General features: G+C 52.1%; 6 protein-coding genes across 6 annotated transcripts; 2 read left to right on the top strand and 4 right to left on the bottom strand.

Annotated features, from left to right (window-relative positions):
- Window positions 1–429: 429 nt before the first annotated feature.
- On the bottom strand, window positions 430–1,704 carry N0V96_008674 (uncharacterized protein; the record flags this gene model as incomplete). Its single annotated transcript, XM_053196980.2, has 3 exons — window positions 430–1,174; window positions 1,229–1,453; window positions 1,511–1,704. 3 exons carry the CDS (start codon window positions 1,702–1,704, stop codon window positions 430–432), a joined length of 1,164 nt encoding a protein of 387 aa, XP_053045668.1.
- Window positions 1,705–7,793: 6,089 nt separating this feature from the next.
- Window positions 7,794–8,615, top strand: N0V96_008673 (uncharacterized protein; the record flags this gene model as incomplete). Its single annotated transcript, XM_053196978.2, has 1 exon — window positions 7,794–8,615. The coding sequence occupies one exon, from the start codon at window positions 7,794–7,796 to the stop codon at window positions 8,613–8,615; it is 822 nt and encodes a 273-aa protein (XP_053045666.2).
- Window positions 8,616–9,604: 989 nt separating this feature from the next.
- Window positions 9,605–10,162, bottom strand: N0V96_008672 (uncharacterized protein; the record flags this gene model as incomplete). Its single annotated transcript, XM_053196977.2, has 1 exon — window positions 9,605–10,162. The coding sequence occupies one exon, from the start codon at window positions 10,160–10,162 to the stop codon at window positions 9,605–9,607; it is 558 nt and encodes a 185-aa protein (XP_053045665.1).
- Window positions 10,163–13,180: 3,018 nt separating this feature from the next.
- On the bottom strand, window positions 13,181–14,211 carry SET5_3 (SET domain-containing protein 5; the record flags this gene model as incomplete). Its single annotated transcript, XM_053196976.2, has 2 exons — window positions 13,181–14,119; window positions 14,206–14,211. The coding sequence occupies 2 exons, from the start codon at window positions 14,209–14,211 to the stop codon at window positions 13,181–13,183; spliced, it is 945 nt and encodes a 314-aa protein (XP_053045664.2).
- A 3,078-nt stretch (window positions 14,212–17,289) lies between these two features.
- On the top strand, window positions 17,290–18,856 carry N0V96_008670 (uncharacterized protein; the record flags this gene model as incomplete). Its single annotated transcript, XM_065758419.1, has 5 exons — window positions 17,290–17,464; window positions 17,569–17,685; window positions 17,742–17,865; window positions 18,135–18,345; window positions 18,425–18,856. The coding sequence occupies 5 exons, from the start codon at window positions 17,290–17,292 to the stop codon at window positions 18,854–18,856; spliced, it is 1,059 nt and encodes a 352-aa protein (XP_065612812.1).
- A 301-nt stretch (window positions 18,857–19,157) lies between these two features.
- On the bottom strand, window positions 19,158–20,159 carry N0V96_008669 (uncharacterized protein; the record flags this gene model as incomplete). Its single annotated transcript, XM_053196973.1, has 1 exon — window positions 19,158–20,159. The coding sequence occupies one exon, from the start codon at window positions 20,157–20,159 to the stop codon at window positions 19,158–19,160; it is 1,002 nt and encodes a 333-aa protein (XP_053045661.1).
- Between the last annotated feature and the right edge of the window lie 5,019 nt (window positions 20,160–25,178).

Here is a 25,178-nt window from a genome sequence, read left to right as displayed (position 1 = left end):
AAGTCAAGACCATGGACCTCATGTATGATTCCCGTGCACGCGCACCTCCACTCGGACTCCTACCAGGAAAGGCACTTTCACGATAGGACAAATTGAAAAGCAAGCGTCATAATACAGTGTAACGCTATTTAGTTCTAAATATCGTGTAAATAACAGCGAGAGTGATATATAACCAAGCCGTAGCTCGTAAACATTGGGATCTCTCTTTCATCCCATCTTTCCCCCTCTTTTGGTGTCGTCTGATCCAACGCCCGGAACGCCGTGACCCACGTGGTATAATGAGATGAAAAATATACAAGTGTGCAATCAGACGCCGAGTGTCTGTGCAAGAAGCGAAAGAGAGAAATCATAAAATCAGAAGGGTATATCCGTTCACCTTTTTTCAATCATCCGCTTTTTCTCCCCGCGAGTTGGAGGACCATGGAAGCATCACTGGCTCCTCTTGCGCTTCCGCTCCCAGGTGTTCTCTCCAGCACCACCGCCAACAATATCCGACTCCTCGATCTCGATCCTCGGTGGCGGCGGCATGGCCGACAAGATTGGCGGGCTGCTTGGCCCGACAATACTATCGTCGCTGTCCTGCCTCCGGTGTCCAAGAAGCGCCTGCCTATCTCCCCCGCGACCGTGTACCGCCTCCTCCTCGTCCATCTCCGGCACAGCGACGAGAACATGCGAGCTTCCCCAGCTCGGCGCGCGTCCCATGCTCTCCCGCGTAACGACCTTTCCGTTCGACATGGACCCGCTGCCGACGTAGCTGTCGCTGCGGCCGAGGGAATCCGCGCCGGGGCTACTGTTGTTCGCCCACCCAAACTCGTTATTCATGGCACGCTCAACCATGTACCTATCGAACTGCGTGTCTCTTTCGTTGTTGTACTGCGAAGGTCTGCGCTGGAGGGAAGTCGCCTCGGATTCCTGCTGCTGCTGTTGTTGTTGTGCCATATGTTGTGTTTCCTGCTTTTGGATCGATGACTTTGTGGACGATGTGGATATCCGCCGAAGGGAGCGGTCTGCAAGGCTAAGGCCGCCGATGGACAGGCGACCGTTGTAGGAAGTCTCGCCTTCGAGGTCGTTGAAGCCGTACGGCTTGTGGTTTACGGGGTAATGGTAGTCGTCGTACTTGACGAGTCGGCGATACGTCTGGATCGAGTAAACGCCTGGTATGGCGACGAGAATTCTGTGTGTTGTTAGTTGTGTCCTTCATAGAGTCATGATTATCGGCGTGGCTTACAGAAGAAAACAATCCAAGCCGAGACCAACCACTGAGTAGTGGCTATCCTTTCTCTGCACGAAAACCACAACATCAAGAGCCAGAACGGCCAGGGAGCAGACGATCTTCAAGATGTGTGTGAAAAGCATGGTCCATGGCGTCAAGGTTTCGGCGGCGAGCTTCGAGATTTCATAAAAAGTGGAAAATAGGCAGACGAGGGAGAAGGCGATGTTGACAGCTTCCCAACTACACACGGGTCAGTACACGGACTTGGCGGTAAACACAGTTCCAACCCTGACTTACACGACCTCTACCATGGGAAACATCCCCTTTGTTTCCTCCTCAGTTTCCCAGTTCCTAAGCGTATCTGACAGGCGCCAAGAGAAGAGAGCGATGACGACGAGGAAGACTAGCAACTGAAGGATCCAAAGAGGCACAAGCAGCGCCATGCGCCATCTTGACCTGTCGAACTGAGCTTGTTGGCGATGTAGGACCATTGTTGCGGTTTGTTGCTTGTGGTAAGGATGATATTCCTCGAAGGCTTTCGACTCGTGTCGCCGCAGTTGATGTTGTTGTTCGAGGCTGAGGGAGACTAGTCTGGACTCAAGGCGAACACAGGGAGTTATAAGCTGAAGGTCTTAGACAGGACGAAAATCATAACAATGACAACAGGGGTAGCTAGTCGGAACAGGGCCCGAGAAGCGCGGAGAGGGAGGCTGTGATGAGGCGACCCAGCTGGCAGATGATTGCTTGATTCGAGTGTGTCTGCAATTGCTATATATAAAACCACGTCTTCCAGAAAGCCGGGACGTCTGAAATGAGCAAGAGGAATCCCCAGCCAGGCTGCAGTATATCGAAGCACACTAAGCCCTGTCTAGAAAACACCGCTCTAGTCACAACTTGCTTCTGCCCTAGACGGATTGGCTGGGCACCAGGGCATCTGGAGCCGCTTGACAACAGGTCGAAAGCGGTGAAGCGTACTCTGTATACAGCCACGATTGTTTCATTGGACAGATACTTCAGGTTTCCGCAGTGAGGTGCCCCTTGTCAGCCCAGTCCAGCTCCCAACACTGATTGGGGGCGTAATGAATACCTTTGGAGAAGGACCCAGGGAGCCTGAGCAGTGGGAACATTGGGAGCAGCTGGGGTCCTCCGCTAGTCATCGTTGGATTGTTGGAGCCTAGAAGCTAAGCTAGGGGGATCTCAGGGTCTCGAGCCATGGAGGAGATTAACGCCATGACGCCTTCCCGCGAGAACAGCCACCGCCCCTTCCCCTGCGCGGCTCCCTTCCGCGGACTACCACGCAAGGGCGAGTATATCGTCAAATGGTGGAATGCTGCCATCCCACCCACTACTCTGTACTGGGTGTGAGGCATCGGATGGCGTTTGCGGCTGAGTTCAGGGCCATGCGATCGATATCACTCGGTCGGGCAAGCGGCCCTGACCATCAGTTCATGCCCACCTCGTCCCTCGCAGACTAGGTAATAGCGAGCAGCATAACACTGTCAGGGACGATGCGCTGACAGCATGGCAGACAACCGCAGAGTAGGCAACAAGCGCGGTACCTCGAACAGATGGCTGCAAAGTCCTCCTGGTCTAGGTGATTCGCAGTGCCAACATGTGCGCACCCCCAGCTTCACAGCCTGGCTGATATCGAACAAAACAGGAAACGCGAATCCCAGAGTTGCGGCTCTCATAGCGAGGTGGAGGGTCGGGCAGATCAAGGGTTGGCTCCAACTTCATCTCGCTACGCGCTTGTCGTCTTCCTTCAGGATCGGCTGTCGATGGGCATGAGACGCGCTTGTGGTGGCTGCGCAGGCAAAATCAACCAAAAACGGTCCACTTGGGAAATTCCCCGCCTAGACCATTGGAAATTGTGTCATTTTCGCGGCATAGGCAGACACGTTTCGTTCGTCCTGGGGGCGCCAAACAGACATCGAGGGCTGCTGTAACTAGTGAAAGTCGTGTTGGGGAGGGATTCCCACTAACTGGCTGGTCCAACGTCTGAACGTGGGTGACTGGGCCGGTCTTGTTGGTCTGTTTGATGATGTGGTGACCTCTCCTTGGCTGTTCAGTCTGTTCTAAGCTTTGGACTCCTCCCCCTAGAAACCAACGGCATTTTCAGCAGGGCTGACAGGGTGGGGAGGAATGTTGAAAGCGGCCTAGTTCGAGGCTAATTCGAGCGTCTCACTGCTGACGCCAGGGACGAGAGACATATTCCGGTTCCTGCTTTCGATTGCAATGTGTTCATCTCTCGTGCTGTCCTTGCATGCGACGGTGAGGCTGTGATCCGTCAAGGCTGCAGCTTTCCACGAGGAGTTTGCGCGAGTTAATCTCGATGAGGACTGTAAATGGGAAAGGTGAGATGTCATGGCGAGGTCGGATTGTTTACGACGAGCTTAATTGAGGTTGGGTCTGTCCCTAATCCACTTGGTTGCATTGGATGTGACTCTGGAGCCCAACACCACGGAACAAGTACCCATTGCTTGAGCTGTTGGTGCAATGTTGTGGCATGGTAGGGCAGGGAAGTCGGAAGATTGTTGATGGTTTGTCTGCAGTCGAGACCATCGGCTACTAGACGGTTTTGGTAGAAAGAAACGACCAAGACACGTTGGAAGTGAGCGCGGAATTGAAAGACAGTGGAAGAAGCAAGTGAGTCAACGCCTGAGGTGACGAGAGGTGGCTGTGCACTGCAATGGCCATCGTGCCTTCCCAAACGATGGAAACTGGAAAGTGGGTCGTCACCTTGTCTCTCGTCTGTGCCTTCCATCTCTGTTTAGCCTTTTTACCGTACCTATTCAACTTTAAATCTTCCCTTGAGACAACCCAAATGATGTCTCAATTGGGTCACTCAACGTCAATGCTGCCGTTCGCGCTGATCAAGTGAGAGTACATCATCTGAACGCCTGGTACGGCGGTAAAGTGATGCGAAAGCATGAAAGATCGCCATAGAGCATCAAGCACGCCGTTATTAGAACAGCAACCGACTGGCATGACTTGACGAGCAGCCAAGTCAAGCAGTCAGTTTCAGACGATAACGCACTCGCTAAAGGCACGGATCGGACGCATGGCCATGCCATAGCAGCCATCCTTGTCCTTCACCCGTCCCGCCACGTTCACGTCAAAGACGTCAGCTTGTCGAGGGGCCGTATCATCGACAATTGGCTTTCGTCGGATCGCCATCCATCAGCCGACGACTGAGCAACTCTGAAGTTGTCAACGACCCAGATGTCCGGAATGTAACGTCCTTGGCTGCGATGCGTTACGCTCCCGAACAATCGCCCCAACGCCAACGAAACATCAGACACAAACTCTATTGAGCCCCCAAACGATCCCGACCTCTTGCTGTCGACCTTGGATCATTGCATACAGGCGGTGTGGAGCGGCCCTGTCTGCTGTTGCCAAACAGCCCCAACAGACCAGAGACTCGGGTCAGCATTGCCGTGCCAGCGATTGCGCTCAGCCTCCAATCCAGACAGACGGGGCTCGCTGGAAAAACAAAGAAACCATGGAACACCCAGAAACAGGCACTCGCATTACCGGACCCCGTCCGCAACGCAGCAGACTATTCAGCGGAGCAGCTGTATCAAAGCAGGAAGAGAACCCGCTTCGCAAGACGATGAAACGTGGCTGAGCGACCAGACGATAAACCGGGACCCCAGTTCCTCCTGTTCGTGGAGACAGGCCGTTGTGCCCACTGCCCCAGGTGTCTCAAGCGAACTGCGCATGCTGCCCCTCTCAGGGCGTACCCCTGCCACCGCCCACATGGAGTGGGTTTGGCGCGTTTAAGCTTACAGCCAAGTTCTGGTTTTTCTCGAGCCTGGGTCTTCCCAGGTTCTCAGTAAGCAGAAAATAGCAACCGTCGTCGGGACACTTCCTCTTCTGGTCATGTTCGAGAGGCTGATCACCTGCGGAGTCAGTTTGACGTGATGGATGGTGAGTGACAGTTCGGCTGGCGCATTGATTGACAGACATCAGACACAATATTGCTGACGCAAGTGCAGAAGGGAGAGAGCGCGAGAGGTACTGCAAAAATGACTTCTGTGAGAAGAAAAGGCTGGAAGCCAGCGACAACCGCATAACGGCGTGTTACTGACTGCCAGGTTATATTTCAGAATTATCTGCCACAGAAGGCGGGGGGATATTGTCTTGTCACCCATTCCGTTGATTCCGGTCCCAAAAAATCAAAGTAAAGCCAAAATCATTGATTGATTTGCCATGATGCCTATATCGCCCTATAACCCTCCATACCGGTATTGCCGCCAGATTACGAGTTTATGGACGTGTTTAATAATATTGTGTTGTCGTTTAGCAGTTCGTGATAGTGTCCGTCGGTCTCTATTTCTCAATCCTCCTCTTGAAGTCGAGTGGGTTTGGTCGTTTAGATACCGGCTTCCTTATTGGCCTGGTAGACACCGGCGGTGTTGAAAGGAACGATGTTGCCGTTGGCGTCCGTCATGGCAGCCTCGTTGACGGGAACAGTGGAAGCAGCCTGACGCTTCTCGACCACTGGACTCATGTTAGTATACCCCCAAGTTCATCCATGGTATCCAAGTCGAGATGGCAACGTACTCTCGGTAGGAGCGGCAGCAACGAAGGCAGCGGCAACGGCGAAAAGAGTGAAAATGGAGTACTTCATTTTGACGGTTGGTTGGAAAAGTTGTTGAATGGAACGAGTGGTCGGCCGGCGACGAGCAGATAAGTTGTACAAGAAGAGAAGGTTGTAGAAGTCAAGTACGTTGAGAGAGAGTGTGTGTTAGTTGACTGGCAAGATCGAAAGAAACAGAACACGGTCAGGAGATGGACGTATTTGTATGTTATCGACAATGCCCACATACCTTACTTTCGCCCCCGGTTTCCGTCAGGGGCCACCTCTCTGTGCCAAGTATCACCATCGACATCACACATCAGACAAGGACGCTATAGACGAGGAGCATCGATAGCGCACGGCTACACGGCCACACACACGCAGATCTGCCATCCAAATTCTGACTGGAACTTTACAGTCCTGTCGCTCCCGCACCATGAAGTTGAGGCCAAGCGGTCAGGGCTTCCCAACGCCCGGTTCCATCCCTGGCCGTGGTCGCCGCGACCCGCCGCCTCCCCTCTCAACTTTCCATGGCCCTAGTCGTCCACGAAGGAGGCAGCCGCGAGCTCTTCCAGACGAGGCCAAGTTGGATGTGGATGAAGACAAGGGACTTCCCGGCGTGTCATCTGCACTTACAGGAACGATGCCAAGACCTGGAACAAGAGAGTTAAGGAAATCATGGGACATGGAGCTGACTGGCTGGCCCATCCCCATCATCTGGAGACTTCTCCTCCTCCTCTGTTCTCGTCTCTCCCTTCTTCCCCAGCCCATCCGCCAGGTTTCTGCTTCAAGCCCACGTTAGGGAAGTGGATAGATCGGCATCTTTTTGGGGAGAGGTTTGATCGCGGGAGCAGAGGACTCGAGAGGGGACGATGGGGCAACGTCTGAAACTGGGCTGTGACGAAGAAGCCGCGTAGCAGTGGCCCCACTAGTCAAAATGAGTGCCGTTGTCACAGAAAGCCCATCGATCCTCCTCTCTCTCTCTCGCAAGGTCGCAACCCCTGTCGCCCAAGGCTAGGACGAGCGAAGATCAGACAAGAAGACGCTCGCTTTCAGCAAGTTCCGGTAGCAAAGTCAGCAGGGGAAGGCGGGGTTTTGATTCTTGAAGGGGAGGGGACGCTGCGGACGCTACCCCGGCTGCTGCATGTTGCCAAGTCTTCACCCCGGTGTACCTTATTCGTGAAGCTTGGCTTTGAGGTTGATCAGTGGGAATGGTGCTCCCGGGACGTGGGTTGGTCCAGACTTTCGTCCTTGCGAGAGACAGGAGAGGTGTAGAGAACAGACCGGTTCCAGGGGGCGGCTCACTTTTTCGACAGCGGAATGACGGGATGAAGAAGGCGTTCGGACCAGTGTCATTCCTGTTCAGGGGGCGTTTCGAAACTGGCTGACCCTTGCTCCATCGACGTCAGGAAGAGTTTGATACGGGAAAACCATTAGAGCGGCCCGCTGATATTTTTAGCGTCTGCTTCCTCCTCGACTTTGGTTCACGAGCACTCGGTAGCTTACTCATCCAGGAAATGGGAGATGTGGCTTGACAAGTGTGGCTCAGTCATTTCGCGTCAGCCACGGTACAGTGATTGCATAACTGAGCCATGCAAATTATGTCCAGTGACATTTCACGACATAAATGCCCCAGAACTGCACAACCGCCGGGGCCAAATCGCGGGGTTCCGTTATCTGAAGTGGGGTTTGAAGCGGTACGTAGCGCCGATCAGCACCTTGAGCTACCTTATGCTCGAGGGAAGGCAGCCCCTCCCCAGCCCAAGCTGACCTCACTTGGGGGGAAGCTTTCCTCGCCATCCACATCTCCTTCTTTTTCGTACTCGACTACTGCAAAACTCGTCAATCTCCGCGTCCCCTGCTGAACCTCGTGCGGTCGCCAGCCCGAACAACTCTTTGGAACGCTCTGTAGCTCCTCGTCTCATTCCCAAGACACGCCACCACCCTTACCACCACTGTCACCTCACGCCACCCGCCAGATTCTTTTGAAACGAGCTCATGGCTTCCGTTGAACACTGCCTCTACTGCTTCGAGGCTCTGGCTTCGCACCTGGAGAAGCGGCCGGGACTGTCCCTAAAGGAGATCAAACAGTCATGGCCTGAATACGCCAAGACCCTGTCACCGGGCCTCGGTGACGGCAAGGACGGCAAGAAGCTCCTCCCGGCCCTACAACGCCTTGCCGAACCCTCCAGCGATTCCGCCTCGGCCTCCTCCGGCTCTAGCATCTCCCTCTCCGCCGAGACACCCGCAACCTCCACCGACTCCCTCGCCGAGAATGACGACGACGAAGCCGACGACATCTCCGAGTCCCCCCTCTTCGTTACCTGGAACACCGTCTCCCCCCGCTCGGGCCACCGCTCGCTGCGCGGCTGCATTGGCACCTTTGAAGCACAAGATCTCGCCGACGGTCTGTCGAGCTACGCCCTCACGTCGGCGCTGCACGACATGCGCTTCCCGCCCGTCGAGGCCCCCGAGCTCCCCTCCCTCGAGGTCGCCGTGACCCTCCTCACCGACTTTGAGGACGCCGACGACGCCATGGACTGGACCCTCGGCGTGCACGGCCTGCGCATCAGCTTCTTCTACCACGGGAAACGCTACGGCGCGACGTACCTCCCCGACGTCGCCGTCGAGCAGGAGTGGACCAAGGAGGAGACGCTCGTGAGCCTCATGCGCAAGGCGGGCTGGATGGGCAGCAAGAGCAAGTGGCAGGACGTCGAGCTCAAGGTCGTGCGGTATCAGGGCAAGAAGGAGTCTTTGGAGTACGGCGAGTACAAGAAGTGGGCCGACTGGGTTCAGAAGAACAAGACGAAGTCTGGCTGAGCATCCGAGCTTTCTGTGCTGCCTACATTATCATTATGATGAAGAATATGGAAATGGCGTTATACTTGGGAATCGGGACATCCGCTTTTAGGAGTCATGGATCAGGCGATGGGTTACATGGATATAGAAGGCTTCTAGTCCCTTCTGCTAGATGGAGGGATGTCTCTGTGTGGTAATACAGGCAATTTAAGCTCTACAACTCTAGTTGACCGTTTGTCTAGGTAAAGAACTCTGACTGTGGCCGTATGTGGCAGATGTTTCTGCAGCGGCATCGGAGTGCTCATGGTAAGGTAGGTATGTAACATGACAACAGTTGCGATTCTCAAATGATAGCGATCGTATCACAATCGTTACTGAAGCTCATTTACGATAGCAGCATGTTTTGGTCGCTTAATGTAACTTTATTATCAGTGTTCAACCTGAGACATGGCCCCGAGCCTCTTAAGCATCATCTAAAGTGTTAGTCATTGGGTCTGAGGTATCCTGGGCGCTACTTCGACGGTCACTTATTTACGAGATGATAAGCTTCGCTCATCGTCGGCCTTGCAAAAGTCTTGATCCTCTTCCGTCCGAGGTGGACTTGGCACTATATCAGACCTTGCGACACTGCGTACTTGTGTATTCCCCTACACTTCGAAAGTGGTATGCCACTTCAAGGCATAAGATATGAGATAATTACGCGAAACGCCATAACGTCTGAACAACTCTTGCATCTGTCATATACAAAGCTTAGAAGAGAGAGATGTCTTTGATGTATACACACGACGTTGCTCTTGGTATCAGGTCTAATTACATTGTACCGCACGCAAATAAATACATTTCATAAAGTCGTAAAAGTTGTGTTTGCTCCGTGTGTCTTTGTTACACAAACAAAAGTCCTCGGGAAGCTGGAATGAAAACCGAAGACACCTCGCAACAACAGCATCTAATCATGCACCTGGGTCCTCGTCTCACCAGAGGAACCCGGCCCGCCCTTCCCCTTCTCATGTTTAGTATCTCGTCCTGCTGCGACTGCTGCGATACACGTTCGCAGGCGGCAAAGGCGACCCGCTAGCCCTCCTCCTCTTGTCAACGACAACGGGCTGCGTGTACCGAACCTCGTCAACCACATACGAAGGCCGACGGCTGTGGCTATGCCTCGAGGTCTCGTGGTGGTACCGGTGCTGCGTACGCCTACGATGCCTGGCGCCGGGTGATCGGCCGCGGTATCGGCGGCTGCGCTCGTCGTACTCGTCCTTTTCGGACCAGTCGTTGGGCCGGCTCCACATGCCGCACGATTTAACGATCCATAGCAGGAGGAGGAAGCCGGCGATGGAGCCGATGACGATACCGGCGATGGCGCCGCCGCTGAGGTTGTTGTTGGAGGCGGACTCTTCTGTCGTCTCGGGGGTCGAGGTGATTGTGGTGACGACTTGGCGGGAGGCGAGGATGGCGCGGAGCGGGGAGGGGAGGGTTCTTGTTGGCGGGAGGAAGTCTGATGGGTGGCGTTTTGTGAGACCTGCGGCGAGGGCCGAAAGGGTGTTTGAGATTGGTGTTATCGGCGCCATGGTGTTGAGATTATGTTTATTTTGGATGGTGGTGTATGTTGTATGACTGGTGGGAGCTATGTGTGAGTGGCCGGTGGTGGGTGAGAGTCTAGTAGAGACAACCCGAAGGAAGATGAGAGCTCAGATGACAGCTGAGCTAGACCTTGCAAAGGGCGGGGAGGGAAGGACACAAGTGATAAATAGTATGTAGTTGGTGACAGAAATATGACGCCCGTCTACCATAATGAGCGCATTTCAATAAGAAGGAAAGGGCAGGGCAACGTTATGGGTATGGCTCACTGCAAATCTGCCAAGCGAACCTCCCAAAGGCCACCCCCGGCGAGGACGATTGAATGGGGCTGGGTGGGAAGCCCGGGCCTGCAAGTCATGGGCCTTATGGATGTGACAAGCAGGGGTAGGGATGTCACGAAGAACCAGTGATAAGAGCCAACAGCATTCGGGGAGCAAAGGTCGAAGTGCCCGTTTGAACAAGTGTGAGTGGAAACATTTGTTCGTGCCATGGGCATTGACGGTAGCATTGAACAAGCGTAGGAAAAGCAGACGCAATTCTTGGTCGAATCCCCCCCGCTCGAGTTTGCAGGGTAAATCTTGGACTAACACCACGGACTACGACGCAGATATGCAGCTTTTCCCTCGGTAGCTTGGTCTGCCGAACTGCGAGTAACCCGGGTTTGAGGGGGAGAATTCAAGCTTCTGCGCCTGAGCGAGTGCCACTTCAAGCTTGTTTTACCTACAGCTCTACCGCATTGTGTCCAAGACAAAGAAGCTGTTTACCCAAACTCGGGTCCACCACGTCTCGGGGACCATTCGTCTCTGATGCGCCGTTTTGATCAATTGTTTTGCTTCGAGCAAGGAGGCCGTTTGAATTTGATGAATCAAACCACAACCCTAGTCTCGACTTTCTTCATTTGGAGGGAACATTACGTCTGTCTTACACTGGAGAGGAGGAAGGGAGGGGGCAGGTCGGTCGCCCGCACATCACCAGGTATCCCAATTGAGAATTCCCCATAACAAAAGGCCTAGACGATCAGTAAAAAAACAAGCTGGCGATGCCGGACGGAAGGTTAATTCGCGATACGACTCAATACTAGGCGCGCTAGGGCTAGTACATCGCAGTAGGGAAGGGAAAAAAAGAGAAGAAGTTGAGCGTGGATCCCGCCGAGGACCATCACCGCTACGTCACTGGCTCGTGGCCGGGGTGGCTGGGTGGATGTTCAAAAATTCCGCATCGGCCGACAAGGCACCATTGCCATTCGCTAGACTGATCCGGAGTGGGACCTCCGGCACCTCGGGCCCCCCCACATCTTGACACACCACCAACCAAGCCCCGTCCCTTCTCACCCGCCCGCCTGTCATCCCGTCACAAGGACGTCCAGCGCACAACGAACCTTCTCCAGCCCACGGCGCCGAGTTGCCTCTCTGCCGCCATGTTCCTTGTTCCTGGGGCTAGCGTCCCGTGTCTTTGATCTCGATCTTTTTTTTTTTTTTTTTTTTCCCGGACTGCCGGCGGATTCTTTGCGCGTGAGACATCACCCATCCATCATCGCGAGAAGGAAGGGGAGGGGGGGAAGACCTCTCTGTGTTGGACGCAGTTAGCAGCGCGGGTAGGCCGTTCTATTAGACTAGGGGAAGGGCGCCTGCCCCGAGTTGCATTGGGCTTCCAATATAATACAACATGCTGGTCCAGAAATTCATGCCCCGAGCTTTTTCCCCCATCATACGAGGACACGCCGTTGGGCGAGTCAGGTTTCAGCGAATCATTCTTTCACCGAGCTCACCGAGCCGACCACGAACAGCGAAAGTGTTTGACTGAGTCCCGTTTCGAGCGTTTTGGCGGAGCCCCCCCATGACCCAAAATAAACGATCTTCAGGGACGTTTGCACGCCCTAGAACAGCGATCACGATAACCTTACCAGCTTTAACAATATTCTTCCTCGTGCCCTTAGATTAAAGGGTATTGAGCTGTGGATGATCTCTCTTGTCATGTAGTTGTCATTTAGGTTTACACCGATGGGATTCACCCCACGACAACACCTAGTCCAGAACACTCCCCACGCAATCAGTCGACGATCTGGGAACCGCGCTCTACCGTCAACGTAGGATAACCTGCTCAAAACAGTCGCATTCCTGCTCCGTACCAAGCTCATGTGTCACATTGAGGACCAAGAACCACGGCTCGCCCGACTCGCCGCGCGGCGACCATTCGAGAAACAATTGAACGGCCCGCAGCCCGGATCTGCCGAAAGGTTATCGCGATGGGGCCCGTTGGACTTAGATGAGGGAACCCGCTTCCTGTGGGGGGAACCCGGATCTGCGTTCAAGCATGCGGCGCGTTCTTTACAAAACGTCACGGGAGGATCTAAGATTTTTCATTTAAACCAGCTGCACAGCAGCTTGTTCAACGAATGTTTCGACGAGAATTAAGAGGCCTGCGTCGAATGCTCTCTGAAGTCTGAAATCTGGACCTGCGTCAACCTGCGTCTATCACGACCCACGTGGAGCTATGGAGTACGCATGCAATGTCTGATGTTATTGCTGACCGTGACAGGACGACAAGGTGTCTCATTTCGGGCTGTGGCAGGGTGCTTGACTCTGTTGCTTTCCCTTTCGGGATGAACCCCTGCTGTTGCTATGCTCTTGACTAAGACCTTATTCTCGAGACGACTTCACGAGCCATGCTGTCCTTTTTGCAGTGAAGAGTTGTGTCTGCTCTTCATAACTTACTTATCTCGGTATGGAAAGATTCTTCAATTGGCGCATCGCCCACCTAGATTTGAGGGGATGTGCGAACCCTTGTAAATTTTGCACTGCGATTTCAACACCTCCTAAGGCAGTGATAGGGCTGATGAGGCTCAAAAAATGTACATTTTCCTGTTTGGGATTCACTGTGATTTTAACACCTCCAAAGACGGCGTTGAGGGGGCCGAAGAAATTGGTCGAGAGCTTTAAGTGCATAAATGGTGGTGTGTCTATTTCAACTGAACATAAACCGGCCACGAGTTTCTATTTTGTGCATCCTTATCTAAGCCTCCCTCTCCAAGTAAAGTGTTTCTTCGGATCCGCCGCCAACTCCCTCATCGCTTCAACGTCCCCCGTCTCCGGCCCGCTCTCAATGGTACCCGCCTCAACAGCTAGCTTGGCATACTTGACAGCCAGCTTATTCCTCCCAAGCAGATTAAAGTTGAGCGCCGCAGTCGTATACGCTCCCGCCAGCTTCGACTCCAGCCTCTCCTCCTTATACAACTTCAAGAATCTCTCCACCATAGCCACCGTCACCCTCGCTCCGATATCAGAGAGCTGCCTCTCCAGCTCCTCCGCCTCCATCAGCCGCTGATCCGACGCCGTGGCAAGCTTCTTAGGCAGACTGCACTGAGAGCACCCGCACTCGAAGCCCCACGCCCTCTTGGCGCGGTGCTGCCGCACGGAGCGGACGCCGAGCTGGTCGAGGTACGATATCGTCAGCTCCTCGCCGGGTTTGACCGGCCTGACGACGGTGGTGCGGTGGCGCAGGCCGTCGATGCGGAAGGCGACGTTGGGACGGCAGTCGTGGTTGTACCGCGACACCTCGGGGAAGTTGCCGTAGTGGTGGCCGTCGCCGTGCACACCACCGCCAAGGTCCATCTGGAACGAGTTGGTCGCCATGATGTCGCTGACCTTGTGGCCGCCAAAGTGTCCCATCTGGCCGAGGAAGGTCTTGCGTGTTGCAGCTGGTAGGAAGCTCGTGACGCTGTCGAGGAGGAAATGCCGGTCTGCTGCTGGCGTGCGTTCGATGAAGGCGCGGTGGGCGAGGAGAACTGGCGTCTTGAGCATGACTGTGTCGCCCCGAGCGAGGGTCTTGTTGGCGAGCATGCCGAGTCCCTTGCCTTCTACCTCTGCGATCTGGAATGATGGGTTCCGTGATGAGAGATCATCTTCCCGGTTCGGAGTCTGTAGGTCTTGTTCCAAGTTCTTTGCTTTCTGCACGTTTTCTGGTGTTGAGATAATGACGATCCCTCGCCCGTTTGCGAAGCCGCGATTTGCGTATAGGCAGTAAGCTCCCGCACATCCATGAGGTCCCGTCCATCCTAATGGCTCATTTACTGTCGTCTCATTCCGTTGCCTCTGCCTAGTCTCTGCATTTTGCTTTCTTTCTGTCGCGATATTACAAGTCGAGCACTCCAACAGTGTCTCGAGTGGTGTCCAGGGGCATGTTCGTACCCCGCCCAAGTGTGCTTGGACCTCTGATGCGACCGTATAAGACGCGAACGCGAGAGGGAATAGTAATGATGAAGACAGCATCATGTCTGTCTAAATGTGCAAAAAAAAAAAACCTACAACTTCGAGGCTCTCTTTTTTATGAGACGAACTTGCATTCCTGTCAGTTGCCTGACGTGGAGTTAAAGTATCCCGCCTTGTGGACATGGGATGAAAAAGCTGCCTCTTGCCGTGTGTTAGTCTGGGCATCGAGGGGGACCCCCCACCAGTTTCAGCAACGTTTCTGAAACCTGACTGGCCAGGAGATCAGCGCGACGAAGGCGGCTTTGCGGCTCGTCCCCGTCTCATATTCTCTTGGGACGTAGCAGCCGTTGGTTCAGCGTCTTCCAATGCTCTTTGATATGATACTGGATTGTCACTGGCGTCTTCGGAAACGCGGCAGTCTCACCTTGCTTGTTGAAGAAGGGCTGAAAGCCGGGGGGGGCAAGTGCAGTCGCACTGGCTGAAGAATGCCTTACTGCCTATAAATTCCTAGAGTCAATATTTTGAGCTCAATTCTTGATGATGCTATCTTCTCTGACTGAACTCAGATTGCAGCCCATCGCGTTGCTGCTGAGGTCGGTCCCTCTTCCCCCTGATCGTACGCGATAGTGACGGTACTACTCTTCACAATCTTGTCCTCGCTTTCGGGATATGTATCACTCTGGCGTCCAGAAGAGGATGTCTCAGCATGCTTTCCTGGATTTACAATGCTCTCTTCACTGTCTTCCTTGGCGTGCATGGTGAACCCGTACACATCTACCTTTTTCTAGGCTTGCTTCTTAGTTCGATCGAGTCTTGCTGCATATGCTGTTGCTGATGTGCGCTTTTCTTGCTGTGGCTGTTGTATTGGTAGCTGCCCGACTTCTTGTCAAGAGACCAGATGCTGCGCCCTTTGAACATCTCTAGGATAGGCTGTAGAATCGGGATACAAGCCGCGATGATGATGAGGTTCCCCTCGATGCTGTCGATTCCACAGGTGAGTCGAGTCCTACTTCAAAGAGAGAAGGAGTCACTCACGATGTCCAATATAGTGGGTCACATAAGTCGTCTGCAATTGATAATTTCTTAGTTGCAGGCTCTGTAGTTGAGGCTTAGATGATTGGAAAACCTACAGCTGACGTCTTGGCTTGAAAGCGTTGGTACACCCGTAGCCTTCACAACACCAGCACATCCGGAGCTGTTGATCTTCGTCAGACACGCCTCTCAGCCTGCGGCAATGACACTTACATGATGCCCATTCCAAGAGCGCACGTGAGCGCCAGCTTCTTCTGAAACCGCATTTGCAATTTCCAGAGCACCACTGCTGGATATACAGCCAAGTAGAAATCAAGAAAGGCAGAAAAGGCTGTCGGTATTAGTCAGTCAGTGCTCTCGGGACCAGGTATTGCGATCACGAATAACTACTCACAGCTAGCCCAGAAAGCCAATACTTCTAGAACCTTTGGGTCTAAGCAGTTCCGCGGCATCGAAAACGTCCAAAGAGCTCTAGGAGGTGTACATTGCAGGAGAAGTGTCAGAACCATGGCTGTCAGTGAGAGACAGCATATAATTCCCATCAACCAGAGTATCCGGAGGTGAAGCTTTCCCGGCGCGAGCAAGCGGGTGAGAAGCGCGATGACGGCTAGCTTGGGGAAGCCGAGAGTTTCGATGCCGGGCACATAAGCCGCTATCATCCACTTGACCGTGTTCTGCTTTTGTTCTAGATCAAGAGCCGTGAAGTGGTTGCCGTTGCCCCAACCGACTGAGATGGTCACCAATGCGTTCGAGAGGATGGCGCAGGCCTGGTTGACGTCAACTTGTTAGCCAGTGTGCCTCAAGCTTTGATATCGATGATCCAGAGGGCGCAGAACTGAACAGACGTACAGATGAGAGAATGATCCAGTAGTCATCACTGAATAGCTTTCGGTGCACAGTGGCTCGAACGAAGAGCCGTCCACCAACGAATATAAGGCCAAGAGCAGTGAAGGTCCAACAGACCGCAATGATCATTGGACCTTTATCGTCGACCATGTTGACAAACTATGCCTACCGAATGATGAGATGAGAAATATCAATTGGTGCGCAAATGACGGCGAAGGCCTAGATTCACCATCACGAAAGTAAGTAAAGAGGCAGAAGGCTTTCAACGTCTCAGATCTCCGGCGTAAACATGATTATTCCATAAGCCTCGGACTGGTTCCGCTTGTTGTGCATTTCAACTTGGGTCTGTTTCCACACTATCCATGACTATGCAGGTTGGTTGTTGGTTGTTGGTCGATGATCAACCGTCAACATCCTTTCCCGAGCTGTTGGTTCGAAAGGAACTTTGGTTGAAGACTATCACTTATGGCCTGATGCGACCTCGGAGGAAGTCCGGGAATGAGACCCCAGAGACCGGAAGCCCGGGGAAGGCTCGCCCGTCTGTCAAGGCTTACGTGTAAGTTGTTGACGGCTGGGATAACTTGTTGGTTCATTACCGATGTGCAATCTTGTCGCTTCTCCCACCGGCTTGGGCCTATAGGATTTCAATGCCTGTTCTTGAAGATTGATGTGTGGGGGTTATAAAGCAAACAGCACTTCATCACGCGATAACTTACGTACCCCTCAACTAGCACCCCAGAGACTCTATCAGTCCCCTTGTCGGGCGTTGAGACGAAAACGGATGTAAAAGTGGTGACTTCTGTTGGAAGCCAACCAAGCCAACATGATTTCAGTGGGTACAGCGGGAAGTAATCGTTGCAACGTTCCTGAGGATATCCATAATCCACTTTGACAATTTGAGAAGCTGCGCCTCTGCATTACTTAAAGACAATCCTCTTTGAACCGCTGGTGTGACATATTGGAGATCGTCAAAGTTTGAGTTTCTTTACAGCCTTCCTTTTACCATTCGTCCCTCTTCACGAAATCTGAAAATGACTGAGAACCTTGACCTGTCTCTTGCGACCCGCCCGAGCAACTTAACGGCTGTGGATGGCCTGATCCTAGACATTAACGATCTGCAGAAGAAGCTAGTCGAGGGAGACGAGGAAACACGCCATGAACTGGTCATCAAGACTCGCAGCCTTCTTCAGTCCCTCCAAACACCACGTGAGCAAATGGTACAGCACACGTGGGCGGACGTGAGTATTAACCTAAACCCGGTACATTAAGTTGTAAGTTTGTTGACTGGAGCTAGCCGGGACTCAACGCAGCTTTGATCACTGGAGTCGACACTGGCCTATGGAAGCTCATGGCCCAAAATGGTGTCAATCAGCCCCAAAAAGTGGGCGCTCTGGCCGAGACTCTCAGAGTTGATCCGGTACTTCTTGGTAAGTGGATTGCATCATGTAGCCTTGGAAGGTTGCTCGGCTTACAGTGTATACAGGACGTCTTTTGCGTCACGTCTGCGCCATGGGTCATTTGAAGGAGACAGCGCAGGATGAGTACATACTCACCAACTTTACCAAGTCATTGGCCCTAGATGTCATCGGCGACGGCTATGTTGCGCTGTAAGAATACCTGTCTCTATGTTTTCCGCAAAATCTGTCATCCCAACTGATATCTCGTACAAATTACAGACTAGGTGGCATTGGTCGAAGCCCAATTGAGTTCTCCAAGTTTCTCCGGGAGACCAATTGGCAGAATCCTATTGATGCTGCACATACAGCCATGCACGCGTCTTATAAGACAGACTCGCCTAACTGTTTTGAGTACCTCCGTTCAATAGGACTGGGGCCTCACACAAACCATCACAGTAGGTTAAGAAGTAGGATCCAAGGCATGAAAACATGTTCACTGACGATGACTTCACAGTGGGAGGCTATCGACAAGGGCGGGTGCCCTGGATGCACCCTTCGTTGTACCCTGTCGAGAAGACCTTGTTCTCAGGTGCGGATACTTCACCCGATGCACCACTGCTGGTGGATGTCGCCGGTGGCCTTGGCCATGACATTGATGAGTTCAAGAAGATGTACCCGAATCATCCAGGCGTCAGTTCTTCCCCTTCACAGGATCCGTCTTGCTCGAGGTCCAACATATTCTCTTGAATCATTGCTAACAGTCAAGCAGAAACTCATCCTCCAGGATCTTCCAGTAGTCATCAACGACGTCAAAGGCATTGACACCAGCATCGAGCTGATGGGCCACGACTTCTTGACCGAGCAGCCAATCAAAGGCGCAAAGGCCTACTTCATGCACTCAATCATGCACGACTGGCCAGATGACGTTTGCAAGAAGATTTTGGCTCCCCTGGCAGAGGCGATGAAGCCCGGATACAGCAAGCTGTTGATCTTTGAGGTGGTAATTCCGCGCACGGGTGCTTACTGGGAGGCCACAGCCGGCGATATTCTGATGATGACCCAGCTCTCGGCGTTGGAACGCACCGAAGACCACTGGCACCAGCTGATTGAGGAGAGCGGGTTGAATTTGAGAATCGTCAACTTCTGGAAGTGCGGCCAGTCGGATGTCGAGAATCTCATCGAGTGTGAGTTGGTGGCTTAGCGTAAAGCTGACAATTGAATCTTTTGCCAGAACTTCGGCTTTTGGGGAACGGTTCGAACAACAAAACATTGTGCGCCGTACATCATCACTGCTTTTAAATCGTGTCAAGGTGAATTATTTTAAACTTATCATTAATTAGAAACTGAAACGCCACAACAAACTATCAAATGCTATAAATTAAGGAGGAATTGAAGGCCAATGGCCTTTTTGAGCAAAGAAGTTGTTTGGGAAAGAACAGTCTCATACGAAACTGTCCCCTTCTTTGAGAATAGAAAACACAACAAATCAGCTCCTGAGTTCTTCAGGCCTTGGTGTAAGCCTGCAGCCAGAAGCCCAGGAAGGCATAACCTCCAGCACAGCGCACGTTTGAGTTGTTGGGGATCATGTAGACGTATCCGCCCTGGTTCGGGCAGTATCCGAAGCCATAGACAACAGGGTTTCCAGTAGGAGAACCGCTCGATTGGCAGTTGCCGTAGTACGCACCATCAGAGCGACCGGTGTACGAGCAGGTGATGGGGTAGTTTCCGGTGCCCTGCAAGTCGCTGTAAACCTTGTCGTTGGCCGTGGCAGGGTCGGGCTGGTAGTAGTCCACGAGGACCTTGTCCGGGCTGTTCAAGTTGCGCATCTGTCCGGCCTTGTCGACGTAGAATGGTGTGGCGACAGACGCATCGCGGACGAGGCGGAGCGCGCCTTGGCTATCGACTGTCACGTACAGGCTCCGGTCGCCGGAACCCTGCAGGACGAATGCCGTGGGTGTGGCCGTGGGCGTGAAGGCAGCCTCAACGGTGGTGGTGACAGTAACAGTGGTGACCGGGGTAGCCAGCGTGGTGGTTGTGGCGGTGATGCCGTCACAGGAGCAGGCAGAGGAGTAGCGCGCCGTGGGAACGAGTGTTCCGATGGTGCTCTTGCAGCCCGTTTCGGCATAGGCCGGCATGCTGCTTGGGCGGTTCTGCTTGGGTGTGCAGACTGGGGCAGCAGCAGTGGTAGTCAAGGCCTGGCGAGCCTCGATCTCCTCGCGCTTCATCTTCTTGAGCCCGGGGTAGGCATTGGCCAAGGTAGTGGTGTACGATGTGACGGTAGCCGTCTGGGTCGCGGTTGAAGTGCAAGGAGTCTCAGTGACCTGCATCCATGATGAACAGTCTACAGACGCCGAAGCTGGGCCGGGCTTGGAACCGAGAAGCGCGCGGAAGCAGTTGTCACGGTTGCAACCGGCTTGACGTGCGAAGAGTTCGTCCGCAGGGGTGGCGGCAGCACGTTGTGCGATGATGCCGCCGACGAGGGCAGTGATAATGGAGGACTTCATCGTGGCGTTAGGTAAGAACCTGGAGTGAGGTTTGTCTGATTTGTTTTAAAGAATTAGATGACTGGAAGATGTGTAGAGTGATAGGTAAAGCCAAAGCTGCTTGAGTTGAGGTGATGAGTGAGCAAGAAACATATTCCTTCCGAGTCCGACCAGTGGTTCTTATACACAACAGCTCTGTAAGTGCCTTCATACTTCAAATGCTTGATTCCATCTAGACCGCAACTTTGTTCAGACTGGGCTAGAATCATCGCAGCTGAACTCCGTATAGTTCAGCAAGCCCCAATGCTTCGCTAAATTTTACTTTAGGCTTCGGATGAGACCGAAGCGGAGTGTTCTCTCCACGAGATTCATGCCCAGAATGCTCCATGATCCACCATGCTTGGACGGTACCGTGGGCTTGGGTCCGAAAGCTGAATGGCATAGTTCGGCAATCATTCCCATCTCCCTGCATTCCCTTTCAAGAGATGCTTATTTCTACTTCGGGACACCCACCTCTAAGCGACTCCGAAGTGAGACAAAATCCTACGGCTAATTTCAAGTAAGCTCAATTCATACCTTGTCAGGCCATGCGTTTTTCCGACCCTATGTTCGGAGTGCTTGCTGCATTGCGACGTTGTCAACCAGGATATAACAGTCCAGAACGGCCATTTCAAGCTATAGTTTGGCCGCTACTGCGGGTGAAGCCGTACGGGAGCCAACACCTAGGCCCGAACGGTGCGCTGCCACCCGCTCGAATGGCAAAATCAGCTAGCTTACTCCGACGGACTGTTCACTATGGTCTGCTGATGGTTTCCATGGTATGTTCACTAGTTTGCAAACTAGTGTGACCAGCTCCGAACGATTTCGAGATGGGAAACGTATTCCCCACTAGCTGAAAAAACCCCTGCCTTAACCCCATTAACCATGTTGGGACCCCTGGCATGCCTCAGAAAAAAGAATTCTCCGATCCTGCGGTGAACGTAGCCGACTTTTGATTCCTGAGACCCTGCCTCTCCGAGAGCCTGGATCGTTTTCTGGATGAAAGGATAGTTTTGCGTGAAAAAGATGGAACGAAAACTTCACGTACTAGGCTCATCTGAGGTTGTTACTCCTGCGGCTGGGCCAGTATGTCCTCTTTTCGGCAGTGAATGAGCTGTCTCCTTCTGCCTGAACATGCCTAAAATCGCTTCTCGCAGAAGAACGGCTATTCCGAGTGGAGCCAACATAAACACAATGGGTCACTTAAACGAGGAGGGGCTGAAGAAGAGGCTAGGACCCCTGCTTAATGTGAATTATCCTGGTTCAATGGTATTCCTAACACAGCCATGAATGCCTCAGATATTTCATTGGCTTTTCTACGAAAGATCGTGTGAATGGCATGTGTGTTTTCGTATAAGGTAGTCTTCTGCAGCCTGCACTCTGCTTTGACTCACTTTCAGCTCAGGGTCCCCAAGCCCGATCGAACTGGGGTATGGATACTCGTGGGTTCCGAACCTGTAGATCATGTCTCTGATCCATTCCATAGACCATGAATCACGTGGCACGAGTTCTCGAGTTAACTTGAACTATATTATCTACGGTATGGTAAAAGCCATGCCAAATTTCGGCTCCTCGGATGAGTTTCTGATCAATCAAAATGCACTCAGACTTTTACGGGAGTACCATGCCGTTCATAAGAGTTCTCAGCAGAAAGCTTCCCTATCAAAACCTTGGAGTCTAAGAGGCTCAGCGCTTGCTTTCCACATATAGCCAGCAATATTACTCGTTGGCTTCGTGGTCAACGTGGCAAGTCATATTTGCGCATTCTGTTGAAGTTTTATGTTGCTTGTCTCACTATCTCAGGTTCATTGACTCCAAATCTTGTGTTCGCCTCGTTGGGCTCTCATTTAGCTCTCTTAACACCTCCGTCATGTATTTGCCGTGCTTGATGTCGACGTAGACAGCCACCCTCAGTCTAACCCACTACGACCCACGATTTAAGGCAAACACGTCCGGCATGTTGTAGGGAACTGTAAATTGACCCACTCGGTCATAGTAGTAGCTGTTCCAGAAACCACAGTTTATCCCATGGAAGAACCATGAGAATACCACTCAAGTCATTTGATGCGTTGTATCGTGTTGAGAGGGTCTGAAATCGTGATACATCCAACGCATGTCGCACATGTGAGATTCTGTTAACTAACGGTTGCTTTAGAGTCGGAAGGGCTCAGCACATTTCACATTCCGCGCACTCAGCGGCATCTATGCGCGTCTATCAATGTGCCAAACTCGAAACTCGAAGGCGAAAATTGACACCTTGCTTAGCGTGGGTCCCGTACGGAGTACATTGGCAGCATCATTCTCTGAAGTCTGGAGTGGGCCTGCTTACCAACCAGACCAGGAGCCTTACACTGAATTTTGGAGCAAAGACAACGTCGAAATTAGTCATCACCTAAGCAGCTAGAGCTTCTTGCAACTAATGAACACCACCCAACTAACAGAGATGATCAAACTTATGGTAATTAGTGCAACTATCAAACCCATCATGTCCAGAATGAAAAACCTCTCGAATATGTTTTGTGGCGGTTGAACTTCCCTCGACTTTGCCGCTGAGGTCATATCTCGAACGGCAAAACCCGGCTGAGACGCTAAGTTGATACACGTGCACTTATTCATCCAAGGTAGTCAGGTCATTGTGGCCTATGTGAGGGGCACACTTTTGATAAAAACTGGGGTTTCAAATCGTTTATCTTGACTAAAAGCTGCAAAGCTGCTAAAGATGGAAGGAGACAATAGGGTTGCCGATGTTCAAGCCAAGATGCACAGCTCTTCCTGAGTACAGGCGTGGAAACTTGCCCGCTTTGCATGCGGTTTTGGCACGAGGCCGTTTCCAGGAGAAACCACCGTAGAAGTAAGCTTTCTAGTCAACGACCATTACTATATGTTTCCTCAGCGGGTCAATGAGGAGACAGATCTGGAGAGCAATACACGTGGATCTGCAATCCAATCTGTTTCGAGCTACTCTTTGAGAATTATCTCGTTTGATTAACTCGATTTGTGCCGAAGGCACATGAACGATGATAGATGATACCGAAAGTAAAGCAAGTGCGCGTGAGCGACGAAGAGAATATCTAAAACTTTGGGTCCGAAACATGGCTTGATGACTTTCATCAGAAGAGATAAAAAGGCCTCTGTTCTTCCATTGACTTAGTCCGAAACGAAGACACTGATTCAGTAACTCAGTATCAAGCAAATATCTTCATCATATTACTCCTTGTAAGGCTGTATCCAATCATCCGAAACTTGCAAGGCCATCCGACATCACAGTTACAATGACCAGCTTCGAGGATGGAAGACTGGAGGGGTCAGGAGGCCATTTGCTCCTCTCAAGGAGGGGCCTCAATCCGAATTGGCTGCTTTTCTCAAGACCGCAGGAGTCACGCTGTGACTAGTCGTACCTCTCTGTCTTTGGTTTTCTTTCAAGGCGATAATTAGAAACATGATCTTGGAAGTCATGGATCTCAATTGGCTATCAATTATCACATTGCTCCTTTGAGCATACTGTTCAAAAGCTGGAATGACTCACCAAATTGCCATTTGAAGCCGATTAGCCAGGGCATAATGTTTCTTTTAGGAGAACACCATCATCAATCGACGACTTCAGTGGCTGACTTTTTTCCCATAACAATGAAACCGCCTCAGCAGTAGGCCTTGAAGTAAGGTGCAGTCCTCGGGCATCAGTCATACTGATACACTTCAGTGCCCTCTCGTGAAATTCCGGAGAAATGGATTCCCTAGCGCAAACATAGACCATCCACGCTATGCCAAGCGCAAAGTCATTGCCTCTAACCATTGTATCAATGCAGGACTCCAAGTGCCCCAAAGCTTGATGGATGACATTTCGAAGTAGCATGGCGTTGACATCATGTATCTGGCGATAGAAATAGATGATCAACGCTCGATGCATCGTTTGTACCATTGGCTGTGTAGAAGGTTGGGTGATTAAGTTCCATTCGTTAATGGGCTGGGATTTGTCGGCCACAGATAGTACTGCTATTTCGGGTTCAATCGACCAGGTCCATATTATTCCCTCCAAGGTCTTGACGTGCGTTTTGAGGTCACGAGCAAGCTTTGGATTGCTGCGTGCGCGAGCTTCGAGGTGATCTTTCTCATTGCTTAGTTGAATCGTCTGAGCAAGCAGCGTCATGAGAGACTCAGGGATGCCGTGTGCATTCGAATGTAATGTCTCCCGCCAAAGACCTTGCGACTCAAGGTGTATGTCTGTATGCCCAATCATCTCACTTTTTTCTTCGTTGGGATCTAGCCCTGTGTTGAGGGATTGCGCGGATATGAAAACTATTGGTTGCAATTGCTTCGAATACCAGTAAGCTTGCGCGATCAGGCTCGCTTTCAAAATCCCAGAGGGGGTAAGTAGCCTCTGCAATGACCCTAATATAGGTATAAGTGTGATGAGGAACTCTGACTATTTCAGAGTTGTGGCCAGAAAGCCCTTTCACTCGTATCAAACGTTCAGCATCCAGTGGAAAGACGCGTGAATCACGGCTTCCATGACATAACTGAAGTCCGTCAGCTTCGAAAGACTAGAAGTGCAACACAAAATACTAACAGATCCCATGGTCATTGCAATCAAGACCATCAATAGGTCTTGGCATACGCCTTGCCCAGAATCGTGGATCTCTATCTTCACAGCATTCTTCAAATGCATTCGAGCTCGTTCTTGGTGTTCGTTGCCCAGATGTTGCCAGTAATTCGGGGAACGCGGGGTTCAATCCGTTTTGTTGAGTTGGAAGGCGCTATGAGCAAGTAATGCGTACAGGATCGCCAGCCAACTTTGAGATGCTTCATTCAGCACTGACAACTCCGCAAACGTCTCGAAGGCACACGGAAGGAATAATAATTGCCACGCTATCTATGAGCTAGCTTATCATGGTCTCACGTTCGGAGTCTGGAGACACAGCCTTCCGCGTCAGCATGTGCAGGAATTACCAGAGGATGAATTCGACCTGAAAATAAGGTGTACCGATACTCAGGTACTTCAGG

This window comes from Colletotrichum fioriniae (genome assembly GCF_027942845.1).
Source record: "Colletotrichum fioriniae strain IMI 355084 chromosome Unknown scaffold_11, whole genome shotgun sequence".
Lineage (NCBI taxonomy): Eukaryota > Fungi > Ascomycota > Sordariomycetes > Glomerellales > Glomerellaceae > Colletotrichum > Colletotrichum fioriniae.
Note: the sequence above shows the minus strand (reverse complement) of the source record. Positions and strands in the feature narration are given on the sequence as shown.